Source organism: Lytechinus variegatus, chromosome 3 (genome assembly GCF_018143015.1).
Source record: "Lytechinus variegatus isolate NC3 chromosome 3, Lvar_3.0, whole genome shotgun sequence".
In the NCBI taxonomy this organism is placed as follows: Eukaryota; Metazoa; Echinodermata; class Echinoidea; order Temnopleuroida; family Toxopneustidae; genus Lytechinus; species Lytechinus variegatus.
The window spans coordinates 16,172,156-16,187,501 of NC_054742.1; the positions used below are offsets into that span (position 1 = coordinate 16,172,156).

Consider the following 15,346-nt stretch of genomic DNA (forward strand, 5'->3'; position numbering starts at 1 on the left):
TTAAACCTGAGTTTAAGTTAAACCTGCTATCAGAATACGGGCCATAGAGTTTAGTTATGTGGTCCCTAAGCCTTCAATATTGTTTGGAGGGGGGGGGAATAATTTTTGAGACTCATTGACAAGTGACCACGTGGCATAATGAGAAAAAATTGTGAGATATACGATATGGCGTTATAGCGTAAAATTACTAAAAAGTTACCAGTAAAGCGAGCAAGCCAAAATTTTGAGATTTTTATTGCAAAAATCCAAGTTTGTGATTGATTTTGATATATATATATTATTTTCATATATTTTACCCTTATCCCTTTCCTTTTCTTTTTTTTTTGAGGGGGGGGGTGGGGTTGGGCAAGAGTCCCCCCAAAAAAAAAATCTATATGCACATGAGTGACCACAAAAACATTGGGAAACTTAACTGGCCTAGGCCTCACTAATTTTCAGAGAAATCCAACCCAAATATAAAAATATTCTCTTTAAAAAGAGGAGCAGATAGAAAAGAGTTTGAACATATTCTTCTGAACAATATGAAAGTTGAAAAAAGTTCATAGCACTGAGCCCATGGTTATTTTGAATTGTTAACCTCTGTGATGCCATTATGATATAGGATCCAATATGCTCTGATAATTAAGTGAAATGCCTCTTTTTTCAAAAAATTCACTCAGAATATTTAGTGCAACCTTTCTTTGTGAGAACAAAATATGCTATTGATGTGTATGTTATTGCTCCTCAGCATATGAGAATTTCATATCAAATCAATTCTAAATTTATTGTGATTTATCCCACAAAAAATAAATTCAATGATACACAGAGTACTAATGCATTGATGATTTTTAAAATGAAGTTTCATTAATTTGCAACCTTTACTTTTTATTCCTTTCATTCCACTTAAAAAAAAGGAAATGCATAATGCTGATGTAAAAGATCCTATGAGGGATTCATATTAAATGGCACACATATTTCCTCACATCCTTAAACACATTTTTTTTCTCATAAAAAAGTCTTGCAAATGCAATTAATATGCTATACATTCAAAATGCATGTACTTTAATGAGAGATATCTTTGAGAAATATCAATGGTTTCATAATTCTGACAGAACGAACATAACATAATGGATCATACCCAAAAAAATCTATATAAAAATACTTCAAATATTCACTTTATGGACATTAAATCAACTAATAAATACATGAAATCATGCATAATTTGTTTCATATAGCAACAAATCAAAATTCTCAGATGATCTCAAGTATAATAAATTACTTCATTTATCCATGGCTTCAGGATGTGTATAAGATCAGAAAGTTTGTCCATAGTACTCTTTATGTTGACACAACATATTGTGATAACTTCTCAAAACTGATTAAGCTTAACTAGCAAGCATGACTCCTTCAGTCATTTACAATCATGTCTGAAATCTGTTCTGTCTGCAGCACTGTGTAACATACACAAAATACATTCATGCTTGTTCGGACACAACTGCTGGTGCAGACATTCACATAATGATGCTTGAAAATAAATTATCTGAACTATTCACAATACAGAAATTACCACGAATATTGCAAATCCAATGGCTATGATATTCTATCATCAAGGCCAGTATGGTGTACTGCTGGATCTCATCACCAAGCTTCTACAAGAACAACAAATGTGGGGAAATGGCTTTTACTACATTAAAAACAGAACAGACCAATATGGTTGAAGATCTGATATTATTTTGACAAATCATTTAAAAAATAAACATACATAGTTACATAAATTTAGCAAATGATTTATCTATGTTTTCTTTTATCTCTTTTGACACAAATATTCACAGATAATTTTGGGTAACAAGCATAACTCACATACAATATTACAATATCTAAAACGAGAGAATGAAATTATACTAAATTAATAAAAATTTGTGAAGATTTCAACAACAAAATGGCAAAGAAAATAAAGTAAAACTGTGTCTGTCTTTTACTACTTTTGTTGGATACTAACTGGAATAAATGTTGTATCTACATACAGTCATTGTATACAGCTCCAAACTGAAGATAAATATATATTGACAATTTACATTCTAAAGAGGTAATGGAATGACTATTCATCCTGGTTTGTTTATCTAAGGCTTTGATATACAATATTAACTCCAGTATACAAAGATGGCAGAGTGTATAAACATTCCACACCTACATACATGCATCAATTATTACAGACCAAATATACTCTGATATCATGCCGGTTTTAATAGGTTAAAACTCATCAAGCGAAGCAGTACAAATTCCATTAAAATGATATTTAATAAATAACAAAATACGGAGTTCTAAGTTTGCAATTTTCATGCAACAGTAAATGATGTATGTTAATTCGTAAACCTATGTTACAAACCTGGTTTTCCTTATGTTTTCCATCAAATTTTGAACCCTCTGATCACAGAATGTGAAACATACTTTTAAATTCTCGCTGGATGCATTAAGTGCTCATATGAAACAATGAACAATTTTTGTTAACATCTCTGATGAAAGTGAATATTTGGGATTTCAAATTATAAAATACCTAATGAAAAAAAATGAATATATGACATCACCATCTCACTCATTTCCATACAGCCTAATGTAGGCTCTGTATATCATTTCTGTTCAATGAAATAATGCTTGACACTAAAATTTGGCCAAAATGATGGAATTCATACTGTTCTGCTAGTTCATATTTGAATATCTTTGTTCAATCAGCATCATGTCAGAGTAAACTTGACTTGGGTTAACATCATCCTATCTATATTTACATTATGAATATTAGACTAACATCATGAATTTCTCATGATGATACATTTTTACAAGAGATGGCGAGAAGATGGTTTTATGTTACTTTAGTAATGACCACTTCAGTTGATCCTTGGCTGACTGTAGCACCTGAGAAAAGTGAAACAAAGAGAAAGGGGACAGAATTAAAACAATATGGTACCTTCATGAATAAATTATTTGTGAAACAATAAAAAAGAAGTAAATCTATTGAACAATTAGGACACATACATTTACTCTGTTACAAGGTTTCACAACTTGAAATCATAACTTTTGCTCACATAATTTTATAATAATTAAAACATACTGTCAACTGATATTTCAAAATGGAGAAGATATCATCAATATTGTTTATTTTTGCTCCATTATTTCTTTTAAATGATAAATTTCTTACGTTTATATCTGGTTATAGACAAATTGGACTTGGGTGCTGTTTTTAAGGTATTTCTATTTTAATATTCTCATTTGAAGCATTTTTATCATCATTTATCACAAAATAAGATAATTGTCTTGAATTATAAACTAACAAAAGAAGATATACACCCATTTACATCCTGTCTCTTTGTTAGCATATTGATACATCATGATAAATGTGGTAATCATTCAATTAATCTGATTTTACAAAGGGCAGTAAGATTGCCATTTACATATAATTCTGTCATCCATCATTTAGAAAGATGAGAAAAATTAAATGTAAAAAAGTGACGAAAGAAGGGATGTTGCAATGCCAAGAAAGAAAAGAACCATCTATCTACATGTACATATTGAAAAAGAAAATTTATTAATACATCCCCTAAAAAATATTGTTTTCCAGACTAAATTTATACAAATTACAAAAAACACTGTACTTCTATAACCAGAGGTTTATTTCTTAGAATGAGTATACAAAATACAAGTACACTTTGCTTGTGTATTAAACTTAAGATTTCAGGATAGATTATCGATATAGATACTTTTTTATAGATAATATCAAGTTAATATTTCACTTAGGATAAATTTCCAGGAGTTAAGCAAAAGGTTTGGGAAAGAAATTAAGTGGAAATTGGGTTTTCTTTTAATACTACATTCCATGCAAATTCTAAGTAGATCGGCTGCTTGCATATGGGGCTTCTGACTCAGCATAAATGCGCATAGCATGGGAAAGGAATATTTAAACACCATGCAAAATAGCATGTGTAAGAGCGCCATCTAGTGTCAAATGATACAATCAACCCACACGTATCAGCTTCCCATGGTTTCACAGGCTTAATTCATTCCCCTTAGACTCATGTGTTAAATTGGCACTTTAAAAAATTCATAAAAAATAAGGATGAAATTCGGGGGTTGAATATTTACTACCAGTGGATAGGATTTATATCTGGCAATCCATATCTGACCAGAAAAGGGTCCCTCGACCGGCTCATTTTAAAATAAATTGGCGTGTTTGAAGACACCTTCGGGGGGAGCAGATTCATCACCTCAAACAGCAAAATAGCCCTAATCCTTCCGCCAGTGAAAATATAGTCCAAAATTGGTGATATTTCTTCCCAATTTGGGAAAAGGAAGTTCAGTAATTACCAAAAATAGAATCAGTGTTAGATGGACAATCATATGCATACACTTTGTCTATCAGCCATATCAAAATAAAAAAAATAGCAATGGGTTGGCTCGAATGAATATTTATGGCCTGCCACTAGTGATTAGGCCCGTGAAACCCCATGCTTATATCCTAGACTAAATAAGGATAAAAAGAATATTTTAGTCAATTTTGGATAGTTTCTAGTTGTTTTTGTTAAATCTTGAATTGTAGGTAATCAATTATTAGCCTACTGAAATCCAATTAGAAATAACCTAACATATATGATGCTTTTACATAGCATCCGGGAGACATTTCTATTTTTTTTTACTTTTTTTTTCATTAGACAAGTGGGACTAAATAGTTTGAACCATTCCAAATAGAAATTTAAAAAAAAATCATAAAAAGACAAGTGAATAAATGAATAACTAAAAAAATAATGTAGATGAATGCATAATTTTACAACTGAATGACTAGATATATAAATGAATAAAACATACCTCAATTAATAATCAAAATAAATAAATGCATCAATAAATGAATAAGTCGAATAAATAAATAAATATAACCTGTTGGCACAATACACACATGAATTTTGAAGCTAGAAATTGCTAAATGAGTTTGCTTTGTGATCCCAATAATATAAAAAAATCCATAAAAGATTTTCACAATAACAAGTTAGTTCATAATGCAAACAGACCAAAGATAATAATTCTAGTTAGCAACTGTTATTTACAAGTGCAATGCTGTACAAAGATACAATATTAAGAAAAAATATATATGGATGTCGTTAGGTGTTCAACAATCTTGCTCTATCACTAAATTTCTAGAAAACAATGCAAGTAATTGGTTCCATTGAATAAAACAATTTTGATGGAATTTGTTTCATTAAATATAGTTTTTTTTTATTCTACTTTGTTTTTTCCTTCAACATTCAAAACAAATAAATGCAATAAAAACCTATGGACCCAATAAAATGTATTGTTAATTTCATTTGTCTATATATCATCATGCTACATTTGACATATCAATTGTGACACCGTTCAATTGTTTCTGGTCATGTAGAAGCAAGGTCATATCTCCTCCCTCCTCTTTCCTTCCTCATTTCTTCCTTCTCCTCCTCCTCCTCCCCTCCTCCTTCTTCTTCTTCTCCTCCTCCTCCTCCTTCTTCTCCTTCTTCTTTGCCTTCTTCTTCTTCCTCTTCTTTTTCTTCTCTCTTTCTCTCACAAATTCAATAATACAAGTGATCTTATAACTACACTAGGATGGATCTAAATAAAAAATTATACTCAGCAGCAGGGCAAAACCCAATGAAATAAGGCAACCATGCAAAATGTTAAAAAGGGGGAAATGGTGTATGAGAAGTGTAAGTTCTTGGCATGTTAGAAGTATTATGCAACATCGGCATGAGTTCAAGAAACCATCTCAGCAAGCAAAATATAGCGAGCAACCAATCAGAATGGACCAATGACTTACATCCAACTTGCTGCTGATGACCTTTTATACCACAACAGAGGGAGGCACAAAACATAAACAAAAATAAATGAAATAAAGGCAAAGGGATATGACAAAGCACAAGAAAAAAAATCAGCATGAAAATAAAATTCACAAGATACTATTGACTTGAGAAATATAGTAGCACTGATTTTCAATCTAAAGAGTACTTCTTTCCTTTTCTTCAAAATAATGAATATATTCCCAAACAAGAGTGTCACTAAAGCGCGCACATAATATGCCTGTCTGTAACACAAAAAATGAAGCTGTTGGTCAAGCAAGAAAGTGGAAAGTGGTGACTTCACCTTTGACCTTCTGACCTCAAAATCAATAGAACTGCTGGGATCTATGCTAGTATCACATGCACCAAATTATATGAGCCTAGTTTAAGTTAACTGAAATTATTGCGTTTTCAAGGACTGAAGAAAGGTAAGATGAAAACATGTCACAGTGATCTTGACCTTTGAGCTTTTAACCTCAAAGTCAATAGGCTTCCTGGGATCCATACTAGTATTATACACACCAAATTATATGAGCCTAGGTTAAGTTAAACTAAAGTTATCGCATTTACACGGACTTCAGATGGGTAAGATAAAAACATGTCTGTGTGACCTTGACCTTCAACATTTTGACCTCAAAATCAATGGGCTAAATGGGATCCACACTAGTATCATATGCACCAAATTATATGAGCTTAGGTTAAGTTAAACTGGACTTATCATGTTTACAACGACTGCAGAAGGGTAAGATGAAAATATGTCACTGTGACCTTGACATTTGACCTTTTGACCTCAAAATCAATAGGCTTCCTGAGATCCATGCTATTATCATACACACCACATTATATTTAGCCTGGGTTAAGTTTAACTGAAATTAACTAACTGAAATTAACACGTTTACAAGGACTGCAGAAGGGTAAGATGAAAATATGTCATTGTGACCTTGACATTTGACCTTTTGACCTCAAAATCAATAGGCTTCCTGAGATCCATGCTATTATCATACACACCAAATTATATGAGCCTAGGTTAAGTAAAACTGAAGTTATCACGTTTACAAGGAAAAGTGAACGGACGGACAGACAGACGGACACTGTGCGTGATACCATAGTACGTCCCATCTAGGACGGGCATATAAAATAGAGTGATATCATGCACATCATGGTGGTATGAACTGGTGGATCCAGGGGGGAGGGGGGCACAGCTGGACCGTGCCCCCCCCCCTTTGAGAGCCATAATAAAAATTTGTAATGTAAATGTACTGTTTTTACACAAGTCAGACCCCCCCCCCTTAGTTAAGGCCTTTTTTGTATGTTTTTTGCTTGTCAAATTTTCCATGGACAAAATGACCTAAAATTTTACATGAAAAGCTTGGTTTTTTTTGGGGGGGGACTTGTCAAATTTTCATCAGGAACATGTGCCCCCCCCCCTCCTTTGAAAATCCTGGATCTGCCCCTGGTGGTATGGGCCATGCAAAAATCCATAAATTGCAAATAAGTCAAATAAGGTAGGCTATATGATCAAATCCTCTATTGATATTGCAGCTATAAAGTTTTCTTCATTTGATTTAAGGCTTTTATTTTCCCCCTTCATGCAATGAAAACGAATAAAATTTTCATGATTTATAAATGATAAAATCCGAGTGATTGACTAAATTTGAGATTTTAAGATTTTATAGAAGTCTAAACAAAACTTTCATTGGTACATCAAGCTACTACATTCAAGCACATTGTGTTTCAATTTCATATTTCTAGATGTGTCTGGAATCAGTATCATACACATTACAATATTGAATAATAATTAAATTTAAAGTTAAAACATTTAAAGGAGAGATGTTTTCACTGAATTGTGAAATTTATTAATAATTTAACCATCTATAACTAAAACATTTTCACATCTCCCAGGAATAAACAATAACTTAAGAGTAAAATATCCCCTGTCTGATGATATATTATTGATGTGTGATTAAAAGAATTGGAACACTGACTGCTGATAACAGTGTTCCAATTATAAATGTATTATCTCTTACTTTTATTAATGTCATACAGTATGATACACAAGTCATATACATGCACTGATTACAAACAGACTGATATATAGAAACAAAAGACAAATTTAACAGATTGGGTGATACATATTACATTATTCATTATTATGTTTATTAATACCTGTGACATGGTCTGTTCAGTAATTGGTACATCATCCCCTCTCAGTGAAACTCTTTGTGCAACAGCATTTGGGTCTGCTTCAAGAACAATCCTGAGAAATGAGAACAATCAGCAAAGAGAATTGGCGCATATACATTATGTACAGTGCTTAGTAGAGACCTAAAAAAAGGCTTTTTTATTTGCACTCCTTAGAACTAAGAACAGGAGAGCTCAGATTCACTTTCAGAAAGTTATTAAATATCTTCATATTTGGATGTAAGTGCGTGGTACAAGATCTAGGTTTACTGTTATTTACTGACCAGAGCTCTTCATCTTTTTGCACTATTTGTTTCTAGTCAACGTAAAGAAATACAGGCAGTACAAAATTATTTTAACAGTGGATTGAAATGAATTAATTGCAATATATAATTAGGAAGCTATTTTGTCATTTTATATTAAAAGGGTTGGGGGCATTCAACTGTTGTTGTATCATCTTTATTCACAGTTTTAAAAAATGGCACATTCACATACAGATAAATAGATACGCTCAAATTCTTAAGTTTTTCTTGTGAATTTGAGATAATCAGCTTAAGCTTCAGACCAACAATAAAAGGTAACAACATCCCTTGTCATTAAAGGGAAAAGGAATTAAATGTCACATATCCTTTGTTTTAGGAGTAATCTAAAACAGATGTAGACGAGTTGACATCAATTGTCTCTGAGAATTGGAACAGCAAAATTTGTAACCCGATACTTGTACAGCATTCAGACACAAATTGATTCCAATCTCAAATATATCACAAATACCAAACAAATCTTTTATTTTTTGTTGCATGGAAGGAAACTCTTTTATTTAATCACATCCTGCCTAGACAATCCCCTCATTTCCATCAATGGTTTGAATTTCATTAGCTTTCTGTTTGCTTCTTTTTTATCTTTATATCTCTATGTCTGATTGGATAGTTCATCAGATTTTGTTTTAAACTGATTTTGGCCTTATTGTGGCCATGTTTAGGAAAAATAATCTTAAAAACCTAAAAAAACAAATTGTGTTAAAATGGATAGGAAGAAACAATGCTGAATGTACAGAATGGTGTTGTGCTCCTCAATTCCAAGGCCGACCTCAAGGATGTTTATGTATCCTCGACCTTGTCCTTGGCTTTTGACATATAGTCCTTGGCCTTTGAGTCTGAAGTCCTTGGCCTTGGTCTCGAAAGAGGCAGGAAAAGGCCAGTAGCGACCGCACAGAAATTCTTTTAGTGGCGGTGTTGTTAGCGCTAACAAGTCACTAACAAATCAGCCACTAACACCATAAGCAGAATGGCCGCATAGATAGTGCTGTTAAGCACAAGTGTTGTTAGTGGGTTTGAGCCATAGAGTTAGGAAAAGTCTATGACATACTGTACTGATCGATGTTTGGACTGATATAGTGTGAGGGACCTTTATCCCATAGGCTCAATGCATTATTCCTATTAAACCAGGGATCGGCTACATTGATTCTTACTTTGTGATGAAATTGTACCAGTGTTATTGACTGAATTCTGATAATTTCAAGATAATTCATAGACTTATCCATGTAAAATAAACTTTGACCTTGGTCATGTGACCTGAAACTTGCACAGGATGTTTGCTGATACTTCATTGCTCTTATATTCAAGTTTCATAAACAAGATCTATGAACTTTCAAAGTTATGATGGCAATGAAACAAATTCTCCAGCATGGCCAGATGACCTTTGATCTTGGTAATGTGACTTGAAACTCACACCAGATAATTGGTGTTTAACCATTATATTTATGTCCAAGTTTCATAAAATAAATCCATAAACAGTCAAAGTTATGATGACATATCACAAACTTAACCTCGGTTAAGATTTTGATGTTGATTCCCCCAACATGGTCTAATTTCATTGACCCAAAATGATCTTTGACCTTGGTCATGTGGCCAAAACTCAGGCAGGATGCTCAGTAATACTTGATTAACCTTATTATGTCCAAGTTTCATCAACAATCAACATGCTTTGCATAGATACATGTCATGTTGAAAAATTTTCGAGCTCATTGGAAAACAAGTAAAAAGGGAATGGTACAGTCCGACAGCAGGTCCCTATGCTAATGAGCAAAAAGGCCAGATTCATCCAAATCATCTCGTGGCTGAATCCTCCTCCCTGCAAAATCTTGTGAATCATGAAATTTTCTTTCTCTAAAAATTCTCAAGTTAAATCAAATATCATTTCACCATCAGATAGAGTAAATGTTACTCTTTCTTATTGGTCATTTATTATGTATAAAATATTTTGATAAGTAAGTGAATTTCAGTGCATTTTCTTCCTCTGTTTTCATTTGCAAATTGTGCAAAACTTCTTATTTTGAGCCTCAAAGATATCTGTATCACCACAAAGCTGAATTTCTGTATTTTCGCACAATGTCACTATTGACATATGGCACTTTTTAATCAGGTCAAACACACATTTTTCCAAACAAGGTACAAGACAAGATTTCTAAAATTTTGGAATAGCACTCAATCTAGAGTTCTGATTGGCTGGATAAGGCTTCAAAACAATAAGCGCGGGTATTTTGATGAGATTACCACTGTGGGAGTGTGTGTGACCTTGCCGTGAACCCAGCACTGGAACTGTTAAGTGTGTGGTCTCTTTGACCAATCAGAGAGCAGTATTGTTGTTTTAGTCCTCTATTCGTCTAATTTCCCTCATTTTACTCTTATACTGTGGCTGGAGTACCCTTTTAAAGAGATCTAGGTCTATTATAAAGCACTTGATACAATATAAGAAGAGAAGATTTACATAGCGCTGACAAAAAAATTAGCACAAATTTTAGCTTCTGTGCACCCTTGTAATGTTAGTCTAACAGTGATAGCTAGTGATTCTGCTCATATTATGCTTCTGTGCGGTCAAATCCTCCCTAATATTGCTGTTTCTGTGCTGCCAGTACAGGATGAAGTAATGATGAAAAATAGCTACCAAATGAAAATGTCTTATACTCCATGTTACCTACTGTTCTTTTTCATAAAATATCAATACACTAAGTTACCTACCCGTCGTCAATGATTTCATCTAGAGCAAGAAAAATTGAATCCAGATGATCAAATAGAGCTTTCTTTTCCACATTTTTCCTGCAGAAAATAAAATGAAAAAAGACAAGATTAGACAAATGATGCGAATAGCTATTGCAAATATTGCTTGAAAAAATATCATAAAGCTTAGTGAGATAAAAGATATTTTACCTGCCTGAAAACTGAAAATAAGAAAAAAAAATCATTTAACCCTAAATAGACTGGGCTATTTCGACGCCTAAGAAGACGGGGGGGGGGCTGATTCAGCCCCCCCCCTTATGATCTCGGCCGTCGATCGCGAGATCGCAGCGAAAATTGGCACAGGCGTTACCCATGGCATTATCTACAAAACTGTAACATCAAATTCTGCAAAAAATCTCATGTTTCATTAATTATGCTAATTTATGCGTAAAATCATAAGTTTGCTCTAATTAATAAAATAATGCCCCTGAAATGCTAATTTTTGTTTCACATACTCTAGATAGGCACCTGATCAAATTTATCTTTAAAAAATTTCAACATCACATTTATTTTCTTATGTATTCTATTGTTTTTTAAATTTCTTATATATTTCTTTGTTTTTCGACTTTTTGTTTCTTTACTGTTTTTTCAATGGAAATTGTCGGGGACTTCATTTTGACCATAAAAAGATAAAATTAATAGATTTTAAGCAGTAAAAGGAAAAATAATGATACATTTATGAATTTTGGCTAACAAGTGGAATGCCTCTGGCCGTCTCACCTGCATCACGCGGTTCAATATAGCAGCAGTGCTGACTTTGAATACTACTCTAACTCGCACAAGATGTTCAGTGATACATGGTTACTCTTATGTCCACTTTTTATGAACTAGACCAATAAACTTACAGAGATATGATGGTTATTCAACAAAAACCCCAACATGGCCAAAGTTCATTGACCTTACATGACCTTTGACCTTGATCATGTGACCTGAAACTCGAACAGGATGTTCAGTGATACTTGATTACTCTTATGTACAAGTTTCATGAATCAGATCCATAAACTTTCAAAGTTATGATGGTAATTCAACAGATATCCCCAATTCGGCCAAAGTTCATTGACCTTTGATCATGGTCATGTGACCTGAAACGTGCACAGGATGTTCAGTGATACTTGATTACTCTAATGTCCAAGTTTAATGAACTAGACCAATAAACTTTCATAGTTATTATGGTAATTCAACAGATACCCCCGATTCGGCCAAAGTTCATTGACCCTAAATGACCTTTGACCTTAATCATGAGACCTGAAACTTGCACAAAATGTTCAGTGATGCTTGATTACTATTATGTCCAAGTTTCATGAATCAGATCCATAAACTTTCAAAGTTATGATGGGAATTCAACAGATATCCCCAATTCGGCCAAAGTTCATTGACCCTAAATGACCTTTGACCTTGGTCATGTGACGTGAAACTCGTGCAGGATGTTCAGTGATACTTGATTAACCTTATGTCCAAGTTTCATGAACTAGGTCCATATATTTTCTAAGTTATGATGACATTTCAAAAACTTAACCTCAGGTTAAGATTTTGATGTTGATTCCTCCAACATGGTCTAAGTTCATTGACCCTAAATGACCTTTGACCTTGGTCATGTGACATGAAACTCTAATAGGATGTTCAGTAATACTTGATTAACCTTATGGCCAAGTTTTATTAACTAGGTCCATATACTTTCTAAGTTATGACGTCATTTCAAAAACTTAACCTCAGGTTAAGATTTGATGTTGACGCCGCCGCCGCCGCCGTCGGAAAAGCGGCGCCTATAGTCTCACTCTGCTTCGCAGGTGAGACAAAAACACAATTTGCATTGGATTTGTACACAAATTCACGTTTTTGAGTAATTTTGGGTCTGCATGCACTTACGAAATGTTGCGTAATTTCTGAACCGCGTACCCGGGGGTCACAATTTTTGTCTCAAAAGTTGCGCGAGACTTGAAAGTAAAAAGTCAGCGAGCGACGCGGTCAAAAAATTTTGCACAGCAGATTTATCGCGAAAAATGTCGAGGGGGGGCTGAATCAGCCCCCTCCCCCAGTCTTTTTAGGGTTAAATGTAAACCTATTCTTGATCAGAATATAAGTATATAAAGTATGTTTAAGAACAAAGGTGAGAAAGTTTTGAATACTAAGTTTATCTCCTGGAAGTGAAGACTCAATGATTAAACATTTGCTCATATTTATTACATTCCAAACACAAGTTAAATCTAGGGCAGGAAACATTGGTCCAACTGAATGTGCCTCTCTTGTGCTTCGCTTGGATGATACTACGGCATCATGAGAGGGCCTTGTCAAATCTTGACATCATCCCTGGCTTAGGGATGCAATATGAAGAAGAATAAGACTGATCAATCAGCACATTATATTTGTGAGGCATCTCGACTCTTCCTTCAGAAAACAGGATCTGTGCAATTGACTTTGTGACTAAATATTACCATCCTAAGGGGGAAAGGGAATTGGAAGCAGGAGATGGATGCATGCAAACTGCATGGTGTAGGTTTCCATGGTGCAGATGCTTCCACACATCTCAATGTATCATAGCTATCATCTATGTGATTGGGTAACATAATAAACAGGCAAACAAATCAAAGCATAGACATAGAATTTGAAGGGTACGTTCCTGCAGAAAAATAAAGTAGAGCTCTTCATAATATGAGTTTATTAGTTTATTTGAGGTGAATCACTTTTAAACAAAATAATGTTTATGGTAAAATCCTCAGAATGAAGGTAAATATGAACATAAATGTGTGAATCTGTGAACATCAAACATCATCTATGACTATTGTTAAAATACGTTGAGAGTCATTTTACTGCAAATGTTTCAAAATGACATTTGATCAACTTACTACAGATTATTTTCCCGAAGATTCAAAGACCATGGTTATCAAAATCACAAAATTCAAACATTTTTTAGGTCAGCACTCACATATCAAACAGTTTGTCTAAAGCTGGAAAAAATATCTTAAAGCATGAAAGAAATAACTTTGAAATATGAACACTACCTAGGAAATATTAGTCTGCTCTGAAAGGGTGATGAAAGAAAGGGAAGTGACATACAAGTCAATCAAAAGGGGATGGTAGTCCATTCCCTAGGGAGAAGGGGGATGGGAGGGGGAGAAAGGGGGAAGGAAGAAGATATTCATATTCCACTATCACTAGATGCGAATAAGATCTGCCTTGGAAATGAAGGGTAGGATGACAACATCCGTCATCCGATTTGGGACCAGACCAAAGCAGCGAAAACGGGATAGAGAGATCAAGACAGAGAAAGGAAGAGAACAAACAGGAGAGGCGGTGGATTCATGAACATGTACATCAACTTCCTTCGTTTGAAGACCAACTGTGCCCTATTCAATGAACACATCAATCACTCAATTCAAGGCCTTACTCCTACAGGACAAGAAACAATTAAGCAGACCTGGACCAGATAAAAAAAAAATCAGCATCTTGACTTGATTCTAAAATATTTCACAGTGACCAATCACTTTTCACAAACTTAAATTCAAGAAAGCTGATTTCAAGTAACATAAAATTCTTTCTAGGGACAAACTCAATCTGCTGATTACTATCAAAATGTCAATCTTTAAATAAAGGGAGGGAGATACGTGTTCATAATTAGAGTTTGGCAAAGATGCAAATATTTGAAGATTAGCATGGATAGATGCAAAAGAAGACATTATTCTTTTATTTCAGTTATAACATGAGGCATATATACTTTGTAAATATGTTTATACATGTTATTATTCTTTGCTGCATTATATATTTTATTCATTTATTAATATTTTTCAATGGTTAAAAGGGCCTCCTGTAAGACCCCCATCATTGGAGATTAGTCACCCTGTCTAAAAATCATGAATGAATGAATGAACAAACGAATGAAAGAACGAACGATCAAATAAACAAATGATTAAATATGATTGGTAATTTTTCTATCATCTTTCTCAAAATTCAGAGCATCTGCTATTTTGTTTTCAATTTTCCTGTAATTTGCCCACCTTTAACCATTTCCATTTAATGATTTGCATGTCTATAGTAACCATGCAACTAGAACACCAAACAGACTGTGATCAGGACTATATCACCAAGGGTGCCTCTAGCTGGAGATTGGTTCCAAGAGGAGTTGTATCCAGGTGAAGCATGATGTAAGTTTTCCTCCTCCCGTTTGTCTCTAGAGATACTAAGTGATGACAAGGTGACATAATGTGACTGGTAGTTGGCATCTATATCTACTGATGAAGGATGAGCCAAGGGTGTGTGGGTAGGTTGATCAGCTTAAGGTAGAAA

The 15,346-nt window shown here is 33.9% G+C and overlaps 1 protein-coding gene across 1 annotated transcript; it reads right to left on the bottom strand.

Moving 5' to 3' along the window:
* Nucleotides 1-1,016: 1,016 nt before the first annotated feature.
* LOC121411972 (coatomer subunit zeta-1-like) lies at nucleotides 1,017-11,208 on the bottom strand (the record flags this gene model as incomplete). The annotated part of the gene is made up of 4 exons (XM_041604883.1): nucleotides 1,017-2,889; nucleotides 5,810-5,830; nucleotides 7,995-8,085; nucleotides 11,027-11,208. Coding segments are annotated over 4 exons (342 nt in total), but the record flags the coding sequence as incomplete, so codon positions are not given.
* Nucleotides 11,209-15,346: the final 4,138 nt, after the last annotated feature.